Source organism: Cyprinodon tularosa, unplaced genomic scaffold, assembly GCF_016077235.1.
Source record: "Cyprinodon tularosa strain WSP-4 unplaced genomic scaffold, ASM1607723v1 ctg550, whole genome shotgun sequence".
Classification (NCBI taxonomy): Eukaryota; Metazoa; Chordata; class Actinopteri; order Cyprinodontiformes; family Cyprinodontidae; genus Cyprinodon; species Cyprinodon tularosa.
The window spans coordinates 447,597-463,016 of record NW_024039286.1 but is presented as its reverse complement, the minus strand read 5'-3'; the positions used below and the strand labels follow the sequence as shown (position 1 = coordinate 463,016).

Here is a 15,420-nt window from a genome sequence, read left to right as displayed (position 1 = left end):
TGGGAAAATTGTTTAAAAGTTTGTTGCATAAGGGCGTGCTTTGGTTGCCCAGTGTTTAGCGCACAAAACCCATGTACAGAAAGATTCCTTAGTCCTCGACATGGATGACCCGGGTTCGAATCCTTGGCCGCATGTCTCTCCCTCTCTCATACCCCCTTTCCTGCAAGCCTACTGCCAAAAAAACGAGACACTAGTGCCGTAAAAACTCCAAAATGTGCTGTAAAAACTCCCAAAAAAAAGGGTGTTGCATAAAAGCTTCTACAACACAATGCTGTTGATGGTAGATTGTTTTGAAGGGTCAGACAGGAAAGCTTGGTAAACAAATCTAACATATCTGAGATGCTAATACCATTTACTGTGAAAGAAAGGACAATGGAGAGAAAATGTAGAGAATAATGTAGGAGTGCTGCTAGAATTCCAGTTCCCAGATCTGTGTTTTCTATTACTTCTACAACCATTAAAACTTATGTTATAAATGTACGTTATTGGCAAGTGAAACCCTGTCAGAGCTCTCCTTAGATATCAGCCCAGTTACAGTTTGCCCTGCAAAAATAATCTGCTCTCTTGAAAATCTCAAACTCTTGCCACATTTCAGGCATCGAACATAAACATTTTTTAGTGAAGAATCAACAACTAGTTTTACCCAATCATGAAGTGTAATTAAAAATATTGGATATTTTTTAACTTTTTTAACAAATAAAAAACTGAAGAGTGACGTGTGCAAAATGAATCGGCCCCTTTTACTTTCAGTGCAGCAAACTCTCCCCAGAAGTTCAGTGAGGATCTCTGAATGATCCAATCTCGACCTAAATGATACTAAATAGAATCCACCTGTGTGTAATCAAGTCTCCCGATAAATGCACCCGCTCTGTGATCGCCTCAGAGGTCTGTTTAAAGTGCAGAGAGCATCATGAAGAACAAGGAACACATCAGACAGGTCTGAGACGCTGTTGTGGAGAAGTTTAAAGCTGGATTTGGAAACAAAAAGATTTCCCAAGCTTTAAAAATCCCAAAGAGCGCTGTGCAAGGAATGCACATTTTACCTTGCTGATTCTGATTAAAACTAATTTTTGAAATAAATTATTTTGTGTATTTTTTTACATAACATTTGCCATTGCTAATGGCATACACAGTAATCTAGCGTACTTTAATTAAATAAATCAATTTAAGCTAAAATGTAAGTTTCTATAATTAGGTCATACTGAGCCTGATCTATTTGTACCATCTATTTGGGGGATATTTATTGCCACACTTTGGGCCACTTAATACCAATTTAGCATCAAATAAATGAGGAAGCCTACCTCAGCATTGTTGCTGACCTTATGTCCTCATGACCACAGTGTACCAATCTTCTGATGGCTACTTCCAACAGGATAATGCGCCATGTTATAAAGTGAATCATCTCAGACTCATTTCTTGAAACTTTTCCACTTAAGTAATTGTGAATTGAGCATATTGACAGACAACATTTAATTTTTTATCTTAAATGCACATTTTTTTAAAATAATTACTGCTCTAAATGTATTGCTCTGTCAGCTAAAGATCTGTTTTGGTCTCTATACTTTAATTAAATAAATCAATTCAAGCTAAAATGTAAGAGGCTATACTGAGCCTGATCTCTTTGTATCAGAGATTTTCTTACCTTTTAGAAAAATGTCACTTGGAGTAAAACCCCCCCTGCAACCCTGGTTTGCATTTGTATAGCTCACAGCATGTTCATTTACATGTTAAAGCCTCCCCTAGAATTCCATGGGGGGGAGGCATGGGGGGAACACTGCCTAAGAAATTCCACGTCAATTTCTGACAATTTATGGGAGTTTTCTGCGATGCCTGCAAATTACCGTAACCTGCCGTTAACCTGAACTTCAATGACAATCTACAGTGCCGCATATTGACGAAAATCTCACTTTTCATGCAGTGTAAGGCGCCGTCAATGCACTTAAACATCTCCAAAAGGATCAGCAGCTAAATCATAATAATAGATTTGCATTTTGTTAGTTCTGTGTCTGTTTATCACATGTTTTATTAACCTTTATAGATGTATCTGCCTTGGCCCAGTTTCAGCTTCTAATCTCTGATGAAAGTGAAAACAGAAGGAGTTTTGGTGAAACTTTGTTTTAATGTGTTACTTAGATTGGAAAAACCCCTGATGTTATTTTCCCTCCTAAATCTTCAAAGCAGCATTGATTATTTAATTTATAGTTGTCATTCACGTTGTACCTGAATAACAGCAATGAAACATTACATTCAGTTCACAGCAAGAAAAGCTTTGTTAAAACAAATTCAGAGCAAATTCTACTTCTCCAATCATTATTTTCACCACACAGAATAGGATTTATGACAATCAGATTTTGTTTTCTGTCTGTTATGAGGTAGAGCAGAGATCTGATATAACAGGACAGCAGTTCTGAGCTCCTACTGATCCAGGATCTGCAGATGTGTGTCTATAGCTCTTCTATGTGCTGCGGCTCTTGATGATGCTAAAAAAATAAGATTGGAATCAGTTTTAAATAAAGGAAAGATATCTTTTAGTATAATTTATAAAGGGGTTTTAGTGTTATTTTGCTGCACATTATTTTCACAAACTACATTAGCTTTATTTTTTTTTAATTTGTTTTCTACAATGGAGTATTAGGGCCAGGCTAGAGATTTTTTTCTTCTATTTCTTCCCTAAAATGAGGAACGTCGAGCGTCATATGAAGTTATACTTTGGCTCTGGTTTGACAAATAAGGAAATCTTTTAGCACCAGCATCAAACTGGGCAGCATGTCAAAGTGGACTCTGGCTGCTGATTGGTGGAGCTGGTCGGCCATCATCTGCTGGTTGGAGCTCGAAGCTTTCTTTGTGAAACGGGTTGTTGAATGATGACTTCATTCTCATAATATTGTGACTTTGTTCTCGTAATGTTACAACTTTATTCTCAAAATAAAAAAATAAAAAAATAATCTAGCCTGGCCCTAATACGCCGTCGTAGTTTTGATCTTATTTATTTATTTATTTTATTATTCTACTTACTGGAAATGTATTATAACTAGGTTTTTCTCTTCGAAATTTGTGTGGATTCCTTATCCTTTCAGAAATCATACGCTTTATGTCTTTGATAGTTAAACATTAAAAATAAAACAGCATTTGTTAAAATTTATAATATAAATAGCTTCAACATGTGATCAGTTTATAAAATTTTAATAATGTTTTTATCAAAGTTGTTTTCTCAGCTCAAGATCAAGCTCATTTTGAAGCTGCAGGGGCAGGTTAGTTGAAAAAGTATTTGTTTAAAAAAATAAAATCAGATAGGGTCAGTTTTGGTCTCCATTCTATAGATCAGGTCTAATAACCAGCAGCATAGAGAGGTCTGGGTTTCTGTGCATAGATGATGATCAGCTGTATGATGATCTAGAAGTAGGAGGATGACTTCACCTGATGCTTCATCATCTGCTGAACTGTTTATACAAACAGTCTGAATACTGGTTCTCTGCTCGTGCCTGAAACTATCAACCCTCATGTTAGCGTAGTAAGAAAAACAAAACCCTGAGGAGCGCTACCGTTTTCAGCCTGTTGTGTAAATATTTAGTCTCTAAAGCTCTTGTATCTCGTTGATAAATGACATCATTACATAAACAGGAAACATTATTAAAGGAATATTTAACTCAACATGACAAGTTTATTGTTTCTCCTATCAGAAAAATCTTAACAATTTGCTGTCATGTATGAATAAAACCCTTTAAAGGTTTTCCTCAACATTTAATTTACTTTGGTTAAAAACAATGAAGGGTAACAGGAAAAAAACTGTCAAAATGCAGATGTGGAAATCCAGAGTTTATAATTAGGTTGTGTTTTTGTCTTATATGAAAAACATCTCTAAGTTTCAATGTGTTCCTTCTTTTGACTTTTATCTCATTTCCTTTTAAAGATGTCTGGTACAGAGGACAAGAGGAGGATGGGATGAGATGAGGACAGAGGTCAAGAGGAGGATGGGATGAGATGAGGACAGAGGACAAAAGGAGGACACAAAAGAATAATGTTACTTTAAAATAAACTGAGGTTGAAGCTTCAGATTGTTCTACATTTATTACTGAGTCAAATATTAGCCTCAAGGAACGCATTGGCTGCAGAGTCCAAACTGCTGATGTCACCAACCTGAAGAAGAGTTTCCACATCGAAGCTATTTTTAATTCTCACGTGTGTCTGTGGTTTTCCTTTGTTCTACATAATTATAAAAAAAATAAAATCCAGAAGTGGTTTCACGTGACATGTCATCACTGGTGAATCAGGTGTTTCCATAACGGCTAATCCACCAGTTTAAATGACATATGATGTTTTTATAATGATAGTTTCTTTTATTCTATTTCTACATGTAATCCCCATAAAATCCTAGATGTTGTTTTAAAGAGAGAGCTGTTTAATAAAGAGTTTACAAACATGAGAAAATTAACATTTAACTAAATTAAATAAGCAAATAAAATATCAAACTAAATCACTATAAAAATTAAATGATATATATATATATAATTATTAACCAATAAGCTTTGATGATCTAGAACAATGGATCTGTTATAATAAAATACTCTAAGTCCTAAAATCATTGGTCTTTGGATTCTTTAACCATCAAAGCAGGTTTATTTCTAGAGAACATTTTAATTACAAGTGTTTTATATATATATTAAAAAAATTAAATAAAGTGCAGTTCTTTGCAGTAGATTAACATAAAATTGTTTTTTTTCCTCCCAGGTGAAGAAGGACCTGCTCAGCAGACTCAGCCTGGGTTTATCTGGGGTCGGTCTATCAGTATGAACTGCTAAGTTCTATTGTTACGATTCCCATGGGAACATTTTACTGTCAGGTTTAGGAAATTTTTAGCGGGAGTACATCATATTAATCATTCCATATGTAGCCCCTGTTCAGTAAAAAATAACCATTTAGTTGCATTACAAAGATTTTAATATTAAAAATATCAAAGTTAGTTTGAAAATTCTGTATTTACACAACAAACCTCTCTATAGGATACTAATGGCCCGATCGTCATAGATTAGATTAGATGATTAGATTCAACTTTATTGTCATTACACTTCATAATAAGGCTTGTGCATTTTTTTTGTATGTGCAAAGATTGCATATTGTTCAGACGTATAAATAGGTTCGACCATTTTAATGAACAGATTATGGGCCGGATCTATCAAAGGTTTGCGTGTATAAAAACGTGAGCTATTTCACTGCGCACGCTAAAAAATGTACAAACTGATCTATCAACAACGTGCTAAAAGGATTTGGTCTTTAAAATGTGCTAAATAGCGCCTCTTATCCATTTAGTACTTTTTCTGCAATGAATATGCAATATGGGGCGTTTACACGCAAAAGTGCGTCTTGTGGGAGGAGAACATGTAAATATATTAATTTAGCACTCGCAAAGTGATTTATTAAACCTGAAAGCAATTTTGCTAACGGTATCTGACTCTATATTTAACACGTTTCAAAAGAAGGTGCAAATGGTCTGTATGCGTAATTGCGCACACATGGCAGCGGTTATTGCCGCAAGAAGGAGACATGGAAATGAAGCAAGGAGACGCAGAGAACGCATTTTTTCACTCCGTGTGAATATTTTTGGAATGAACGAGGAAACGATCATCAAAACATTTCGTTTATCCAGCATTGCCATTTTGGAGCTGCAATTCCAGTGATTTGCTCCTCACAGAGCGTCAGCTGTACTTGTTCCTCAATGCTGGTCAGAGGCATCTCATCTACTGTGCCCCCTCCTCTTTTGTTCGCAGATGTTTTGTTATATGCCAGTTTTTCTTTGGTTCGCCTTCTAATATCCTGGTATCTTCTTTTTACTTCATCCACTGTTCGCAAGGTTTCACCAACAGCGTTTACTTTATTAGAGATTTGTTCACATATAGCGTTCCTCTGTGTGACAGTCACACTTCTTTGCTGTAGCTCACTTAAATGTTTGTTGGCTTCATCCACCAACACCTCCATTTCCATGGGGTCGAATTTCCTTTTGCGCTTTCTGCTGTCCAAACTCGCCATGCCGCAAACCACCAAACGCGCAAAACCATCATTTAAATAGGGCGTCTCCAACAGTTTGGCACCTGCCACCAGTTACGCAATCACTCTTGTTAAATCACCCGCAAACCATGGTCCAGCCCCTCGCGCAAAATTCCAGTTTGCGAGCGCAAATTACTGCACGCAAAACTGGATCTTGATAAATCCGGCCCAATGTGTCCTACAGGCAGTTGAGAGTTGTAGAAAAGGAAAAGATGAGGTTCTTAGCCATGTAGTTGGAGGTAATAATGATAACTATTATTTAATAATGAATAATTACAAAAATCAATATTTATGAAACACTTTACATATGTAGCCTTTCTTTAATTACAACAGAGTAAAAAACAATAATAAAAAAATAATAATAATAAATAACATATATACATGAAATTTGAAGATTCCCCCCAACCGAGGGTTAGCATTTTTTTTATCTGTACTTTGATAAAATGCATTGAGGGAGAAAAAAAAAATCACTGCTGTGAGAAAACAATGCACAATTTCCGAAATGTCTGATTTTCCTCTTCCTGGAGATAAATCCACAGCATCTGATTGTGTTTTGATGTGAAGTTTGTTGGGTTCCTGCAGAGACTGACTGCAAACAGGAAAACAGGAAAAACCTTCAAAAGAACAAGAAAAGGTCCAGTGAGAAACAAATACTCTGTTAGTGAGTGATTGAGAGTAAAAGTCCTCCAGTTTTTGTTGATAAACAAGAGGAATAAACTTTGATTTCAAATCAGTTAATTTTATACAGAGAAGACAGAATAAAAATGGAAAGAAAGTAGCGATAATTTACCTTTAAACATTGAAAAGACTCCTGGTTTCATCAACAGCTTCTAAGGTATCATTAAGACTCCTTCTATCTCCAGGGTCTCCTGCAATTTATTGAACAGTTGGAGACCTCAGAAAGATGAAGGAGAGAAGACTTTGCTCTGATCTCAGCTACATTAACACAAGTTTGCCCTTATGCAAGGTTTCCATTCTGTAATGTAGATGGTTGACCTAGAAGGACTCTTCCTAGAGCTGAAAAAGGCAAACAAAACAAGTTTACTATTATAAAATGCATCATGTGATCAAAATGGGATTTCGTTTTTTCTGACTTCTTATTTTTAGAAATGAAGAGTAAAACCAAACACGGAGAAATGATGAAGAAAATAAAAGGAAATAAAAGGAAGAGCCTGGACCGACCTCCTGAAAAAAGGAGTAAAAAATTTAATATTAGACACAAAAAGAATGACATTAAAAAAATACTGAAACATCTTTGGTTTCAACCTGCAGACTGACCGTTACTGATGGTTTTATCCTGTAGAGTCGGAGTGATGAGGTTTCTCTCAGGAACCGTCTCTGTTTCCATTTTTACACCCAATAAAAAAAAAGAATCTACTGTCATTGTGTAAAAAAAATAAAACATTTTGTTTGGAAACATCTCTTGAGAAGCAATAATGCAAAAGTAAGTTCTGTTTCCAAAAGTTCAGAAAAGAAATACACAACAACACTAATTAATACATTTTAAGAGGAAACTAAAATTAAAACCAACTCAGTTTCATTTGTGTCTGAGCTTTGTAAAGATCCATCCCTGGTTTTATCTCCCATATTATGGTTGATCCTAAACTCTGATAACAAACGGATGTAGCAGCGTTTCAAAGTGGGTTGTATAGAGGGGACTGGAGGTTGGACACATTTTATAGTTTATATTAAAATGTTCAAGAAGAGGTTATTCAGGAAGCAATAAATTTGACTTTAACTACAGCTGATAAAGTATTAGTTGGAGTCAGTCATAAAAAAAGAAGAATAGAATGATACAGGAGAGAAAAAAAAGAGTATAGTGTTGAATCTTTACCCTTCCTATATAATAAACATCTTGGTTCTACTGGGACCGGAACTCACCAGTGATTGTAACGTTGCAGTCTGCAGAACCTTCCCCATAGTCAGTCCTGATGTTACACACATACAGTCCAGAGTCTTCAGTCCTCAGTCTGGACAGATGGAATCTGATCCGTCCTTCTCTGAGGACGTCTTTGTCCATCTGGACTCGTCCTTTAAAGTGTTCATCTGTAAACTCTGTCTCTTCAACATCTTCATAGACTGAATAGAGGACTATTTCTCTGGGAAGAGTCAACACGCAACAGTAGATGATCCAGGTTCTGTTGGGTCTTGTGGTGAAGGTCCACTCCAGAGTGATGTTGTGGTTCTCCTCTGCCTGATAGGAGCTCTGTGTCACATTCACTACAAATGTTGCTGCTGAGGAGACAGAGAGGGAAAGAGAGGAGCAGTGAGACACACTGAGAACTGGAACATGGGAGTCTTTAAACTCCATCTCTAGAGGTTTCTGTCTCATGATGGTCTCTGTGCTGTCAGAGCTCTGCTTGATTCTCTTCTAGTCAAACTGCTTGATCAAGTGCAGCTGGAGGATTGAAGTGTTACCTTCACTGACCTTTGACCCTCATGTGTTCACATTGACAATTAGATGTCGCCATTGGGCTCTTGATACTCTGTAAACCATCAGTTTTACTGCTAACTAGAGCTAATTTAACATCAATAATTTAACATCTAATTTAACATCAATAAACAGACACAGTGACCCTGAAACCTAACAACTGGGTTTAGGACAAAAAGAAAATGGAGAGGGACCACAGAGACATGAGTTGATGATGATAATGAGCAGCAGGATCCAGCAGATCATTTCCTCTCTGTGAGAAGAAGACGAGTCAATAAATCATCACCTCCAAGATCACAAAGAAACGACAAGGAACATCTACAGTCTGCAGATCTTCTCTGTGTGAATATATGACTACAGCGCAGACAGAACTTTGGCGGAGAGCGGAAAAAAGAGAGGAGGGGGTCTGGCGGTGTTTGTGAATGAGAGATGGTGCAGCGCGGCTCATGCTCACGTGAAGCAGCAGATATGCAGCTCAGATGTGGAATGACTCGCAGTGAGTTTAAGACCTTATCATCTGCCGCAGGAGTTTGGTCACGTGATCGTGCTGTGCGTTTACGTCCCTCCCTCTGCTGATGCCGCTGCTGCTTGTGAGCGGATCCACAGCGTGGTAAACAAACTACAGACCGAACACCCCGCGCTCTCCTGCTGATCACAGGAGATTTCAACCATGCCCCCCTCCGCTCCACTCTCCCCACGCTAACACAATACGTCACATGCGCAACCATGAACAATAAAACACTGGACCTTTTTTATGCAAATGTCAAGGATGCATACACCTCTGCCCCCCTCCCCCCGCTGGGTCGTACAGATCCCAACCTTGTCTACCTGCCCCCCCCCCCCTTACATTCCACTGGTGAGAAGGACAATAGTACAGAAGAAGTCATTGAAAGTTTGGTCAGATGACACCACTGAAGAGCTGAGGGATTGTTTCAGCACCACAGACTGGAGCATGTGCCAAAGCTCTCATGGTGAGGACATCAACAGCCTGACTGAATGCATCAATGACTACATGACCTTCTGTGTGGAGAGCATTGTGCCTACACGACGGATACAATGTTTTCCAAACAACCCTCCCTGGCTGACCACTGAGCTGAAAGTCCTCCTAAATCAGAAGAAACAGGCTTTCCACTCAGGCGATAGAGAGGAGCAGCGTAGAGCTTAGCGGGAGCTCCAGTGGAGGATCAGGGCGGCAAAGAAGGACTATGGGAAGAAGATGGAGGAGCAGCTGGCGCAGAACAACGCCAGAGATGTGTGGAGAGGTCTGAAGAACATCTCCGGCTTTGAGCAGAGGACCAGCAGGGCTGCAGACGGTAACACCAAGTTTGCGGATGAGTTAAACAGCTTCTTCAAGCGGTTTGACTCCCCTCACACTGGTCCCATCCCTGCCCTCAATTCTCCACACACCTCCAACCACCAGCTTCCTAGAGACCTTTCCCCCCCACCGCCGCCACTCCCACCAACCCCTGACCCATCCACACCTTCAGTCGTGCCTTCCTCCCCCCTCACAGTAACACCAATGCAGGTGAGAGGGCAGCTGAGGAGGCTGAAACAGAAGAAGGCCTCAGGACCAGACGGCCTCCCCCTCAGGCTGCTGAGGACCTGTGCAGATGAGCTCTGTCAGATCCTCAGCTACATGTACAACCTGAGCCTCAGCCTGGGGGTGGTCCCCACCCTGTGGAAGACCTCCTGTGTTTCAAATACCTGGGTGTTCACGTCAATAATAAACTGGACTGGACTCACAACACTGACACTCTGTATAAAAAGGGCCAGAGCCGCCTCCACCTCCTGAGGAGGCTGAGGGCCTTTGGAGTCAGCAGGCCCCTCCTTAAAACCTTCTATGACTCTGTGGTGGCCTCAGCCCTCCCCTACCCTGTCGTCTGCAGGGCACCTGGCAGCTCAGAGCGGGACAGAAAGAGACTGAATAAGCTGGTGAGGAAGGCCACTTCTGTCCTGGGCTGCCCTCTGGACTCGGTGGAGGAAGTGGCTGAGAGGAGGATGCTGTCCAAACTCACATCCATCATGGACATCACACCTCTCACCGCCTGCACCAGACTGTAGAGGACCAGAGCAGCTCCTTTAGTCAGAAACTTAGACACCCTGTCTGTAAGAAGGAGCGCTACCGCAGGTCACTCTATAATAATGCACTATAACAACAATAACACATAAAACCAATGTGCAGCTACATTATGGTTTTTTTTTTTTTAACTTCTATGCCAGTATGAGATAAGTGAATTTCTCCACTGTGAGATCAATAAAGCTCATCTAATCTAATCTAATCTAATCTAATCTAAGCTCTTTGCATCAAGCAGCGTTTGAACTGAAAGTTCTGGATGGGTGAGGTCGTGTTGTTAAACTGCATATATGAGATTCTGTTGATGACAGAAAAGTGAACCAACAGGTTTGGCAAGTTTCTTTTTTAACTCATTACCGGCAGTCAGCTCTGCAGCTTGTGCTGCTGCTGTAACTTTGGATGGATGGAAGAAAAATAAAGTATTTATTCCCATACAGATTAATTTTGTTATATTGCACAAAAAATTGTCCTGTGATCAGTCAGTTCATTTATTCACTGTTTTCACTCTTTTCACCTTGGCCTTTTATAATCAACAAGTCCTTTACAACTATATTTTTTGTTAATTGTGACTCATGTGCTTTTATCTTTGTTTCAGGTTAAAAATTAATTTCATCGAGGTCGACATGCTGATTATCTGAAATCAATGATCAAATATGTGCATGAAAAAATGGACTAACGATCTGTCAGGAATATGGCTGCCCTGCATCACAAATGTGTGACTTTAGTTAATATGCTGGGCCATAAGGCATATTTTATAAAATGCTTAGTGGTGCATTTCTGCAGGTTACTTTTGGTTTGTTTTTTAACTAGTAAAAAAGTTCACATTTAAACACAATAGGTTTGACTGGTTTGTCAAACTTATTGTGATATTTATATCTACCCATAGATATAAATATCAGTGTATTTTGGTTCTTTTGTGTTCTCAACAATAGGAAAGCATTCAATAAAAAAATGTTTGAGCTCAGTTTTGGAAAATGCAAACCTTATTGAAAGCGTTTGTGTCGAGTAACTGTAGGTCCATCAGCCCCCACCCTTAGAGAGTCCCTACCCACTTTCATAACAAAGTTACACCCTTGCTTTCAACATTATCATAACATTAGTTCACAACTGTTAAAGTAATTATTTTTAACAGTTTTTAGGAACACTTTCCCATCAGTCACATTTAGTGGAACCTATTCTTACCTTTAACAGGCGTCCAGATAAAAAGCAGGCAGAAGGTAAAAATAGAAAATGTTGAATGATCACAGGAAACCTGCAGCTCTCCCATCTCAGCCTGTAGCGCGTCGTTCTTGACTGTTGATTGTACGTGTAGCATCACTGAACTGCTGTAAGAAGGAGTGGAGCATGTCTCTAAAAGGAGGACATGCAATAGCCCCGCCTGTTATGAGTCATAGCCACGTGCATAGTGACATAAACAAACCCAAGACATTTTTTTCTTTCTTCCTGCTCAATTCTATCTGACTCCCAGATAATGAAACCTTGCTAAATAAATTATTCACAGAACCAAACTTGTAATAAGTTAGACTAATCCCTGATACAGTTAATTAAACTTTATTTCTAAAACACATAAAATCTTTTTTTATAGACATATAGCCATTGTATAAAGACATTTCCAACGTATAAAAATATTAAAGTGCAAAACTCAAACACCAGTCTTTAAGTCTCAGTTAAATTAATATCTATATACTGCACTGTTTAGTGGGCCACCAGAATAAATAGATAAATAAATAAAAAATCAGATTCTGCTGACAGTCATCACTGATCCCATAGCAGAGATGGGGGATCTGGAGTCAACAAGCCACCTCTATGTCATCTATTTGTCTGGACAGGTTCATTCACTGCAGATTTGACTCACCTGGTTCAGTGGCTGGAAAGAAAAACACATGACATAGAGATGACTTGTTGCTCCAGATCCCCCATGTCTGTCCCATACTGTAGGTCCACAATGTCTGGTTCTGCTTATCATGCAGACTCAAAGTCTTCAGAAAGTTGCTGCAGACTCCAAACATGCTGCAGTTCCTCTCAGTGTCTCCTCCAACTTATTCTGTAATAAAAATAATTTAGGGGAAGTGAATCCCCCATAAGGCTTATAGAGAACAACATGCAAAGGACAACATGTGCGATTTCCTTATGCTGACATTGCACAATATTTCTGTGATTTTATTCTTTTATTGAACTCTTTAATCCATTTGCTATTACTACCAACAGAACTTCTAAAAATATGAACGTATGTTATTTAATTTGTCATTTTTCAAAACAACAAAAATACATATTTATCTTATGTGTAAGTTAAAATAAACAAAATAAAATAAAATAAACAAATAAACAAGAACAGCTTTATAATGAAACATTCACAGAAACCTGAGATAACATTCATTGATTATAACTCAGAGAAAGAATGTAGTTTCTAGCCAATCAGAAAGAGTGACGTCACACAGGTGATTCCCTGTTGTTAACAGAAGGGAAGTGCTTCTAGCTGTGATTACAGCGACACCTGAAACTGCTGCTTTTTATGCTTCAAGGTAAGTTCTGAGAAATTTAGTTTGACGTTAACTTCTCTATGAAGCTTTGCTAAAGAAGACCGTTTTAGGAGATGTTTTATTCAGTTAAAATGTGATTATTTCATTACAGCTTAGCTCTGTTTATTTTAGCATTAGGATTATAACAGTCTGAAATTCCACTTTCTGTTTCCTGGTCAGGGGTTTATGTTCCAGTGTATTTAAAGACTAAAATATAATTGATTATTCTATTAAAACACCAATAAAATCAGATAGTAGAGGAAACCCAGGGTTATAATGGGACAGCTAGATGATTCTCTGCTGACAGAGAGAGCGGGTTTTAGGAGGAGCAGCAATGGGACTGCTGATCAGAATAAGATCCCAAAAAATAAAAAAAATGCTGGAAAGAAACCCTAAAGTAACAGGAAACTGATTAAAATATTGTAGAAAGAGAAATACCTGATAGATGAGACCAGTGGTGTAGTAGTCACCTCCAAGATCACAGTACATTATTGTAGTGGGTATACTGTGCTTTAAGCACGCCAGTAAGTGCAATGTAATTGACATTTTTTTTTTTTTAAACATATTTAACATTGCTTAATTTCTCTGTTGCTTACATTTGAATCAATGAACAACAAACTGTACTACTGTTGGCTTTGTATTGAAAATACGTAGTATCTATAAAACAGTACAACAAAACATGCTTAAATATCAAGTACAACATGTAAGTACAGAAGTACTATGCAGGTTAAAACTGTGTCTATAAAATGTTCCAGACATGTTTGTTTTGAGTCTCCTTATGTTTCACTTGTCTTCTTGTTTCTATTGCAGAGCGGTGGTTTCGTCCATCATGTTGTCACAAACTTCCTAGGTTCAAGAAGATTAAAAGGAGGCCCATTTATACTGATCATCATGAGATGGCTTATATTTGACAACAACAGAGAAGATCTTTTATCTGTACAGATATTGTTCATTAAGCTGAACCCTCTTTCACACTCAGCTGTGCTACCTTATTTTCACGACCATAAGGCGCAGTCTCAGTTATGTGTGCCATTACTGTTTTTAAGACACACATAAGGTGCACCGGACTATAGGGCGCAGGTTTTATATACCGATACATATCCTCTACTACGTGTAAATACCTCTACTGCGTATTTAAAAATAGAGCGGGAGCAAAACTGAGTATGACTGTGCTTTATTCATGTATTTATTACAAAGTATTAATCTAACCCATCAAAGTCATCATCCTCTGTTTCTGAATTAAACAGCTACCCTAAATCAGACATGTCAGTTTCCCCTTCTTCGCTGTCAGAGTCACTTTCCGTGCGGGGCGGCTCCTCAGAAATAATGCCGGCTTTTGCGAAAGCTCGAACAACAGTGCCAGCAGAGACGTTAGCCCAAGCATCAACAATCCATCCGCAAACGGTGGCGTAACTTGCCCGGCGCTGCCTTCCACTTTTCCTGAAACTGTGTTCTCCGTCGGTCATCAATCGCTCCCACGCCACTCGCAGCCTTACTTGGAACAGCCGCTTCAGACTGATGTCGAGTGTTTGAAGTTCCTTTGTCAGACCCCCGGGATAACAGCGAGCACAGCGTTCATTAGTTTCACCTTGTTTTTCACATCAGCTGTAAGATGGGCACGCATGGAGTCACAGATTAACAGCGATGGTTATTAGTGGAAAAAACCACCTGGTCTCCTCACATACACCTGCCTCAGCCACGCTTTCATCATCTCCTCATCCATCCAGCCCTTTTCATTTGCCTTAATAACGACTCCAGCTGGAAAAGTCTTTCTCTTAAAAATCCCCACAGGCAGCAGTTTCTGTCCATTTGCGTGGCAGCCAATCCACTCCCACACTTCCCCCTTTAACGTTCTCATGGTGGTCTCAACAACGTCCGCAGTAACAACACACATAGGGAGCACCGCACATTTTGAGGGAAAAAAAGACGTTTATATGCGCCTTATAGTCGCGAAAATACGGCGCATGGAATGGTTTCCATGCAAGTGATCAGTGGTTTAAGGTTTTCAGGCTCCCTGCTTTGGTCCTCGACCATGTCTCTCATGCCATTGACAGCTTGATTTTCACAAATATTAAATCTCTTAAAAAAATCTCTTTACCTCTTTCTCACCATATCTTATGGTAGGATTAGATGTCCAGTTGCTTGAATCAAGTATGCTTAAATCACGTAACATTTCCCCTTCGAATGAGAAACGCTTCTCAATGTTATTGATCAAACTTTGCAGTAACTGATTTGGATTTATTGACATTAGTTTGGGATTTCATTCTAGGGAAACAGTTCCAAAATGTCCTGCAGCCTGTGCTTCAATGGCTTCCACTGATTTTTCTCCTGGAGAATCTTTGAAGGACCTCAGC

At 38.9% G+C, this 15,420-nt stretch overlaps 1 protein-coding gene across 6 annotated transcripts; it reads right to left on the bottom strand.

The window, feature by feature from the left end:
• Positions 1-6,212: 6,212 nt before the first annotated feature.
• On the bottom strand, positions 6,213-11,855 carry LOC119796484. Of its 6 annotated transcripts, none has more exons than XM_038305069.1 (6): positions 11,730-11,855; positions 7,924-8,277; positions 7,321-7,380; positions 7,137-7,227; positions 6,833-7,059; positions 6,213-6,656 (listed from the first exon to the last, which is right to left on the bottom strand). In XM_038305069.1, the coding sequence occupies exons 1-5, from the start codon at positions 11,812-11,814 to the stop codon at positions 6,984-6,986; spliced, it is 666 nt and encodes a 221-aa protein (XP_038160997.1). In that variant the 5' UTR covers positions 11,815-11,855; the 3' UTR covers positions 6,213-6,656; positions 6,833-6,983. The 6 variants fall into 6 exon arrangements, with proteins under 6 accessions (XP_038160997.1, XP_038160998.1, XP_038160999.1 ...); XM_038305070.1 differs by having other exon boundaries at positions 7,924-8,274; positions 11,730-11,854; XM_038305071.1 differs by lacking the exon at positions 11,730-11,855 and adding an exon at positions 8,668-8,747.
• Positions 11,856-15,420: the final 3,565 nt, after the last annotated feature.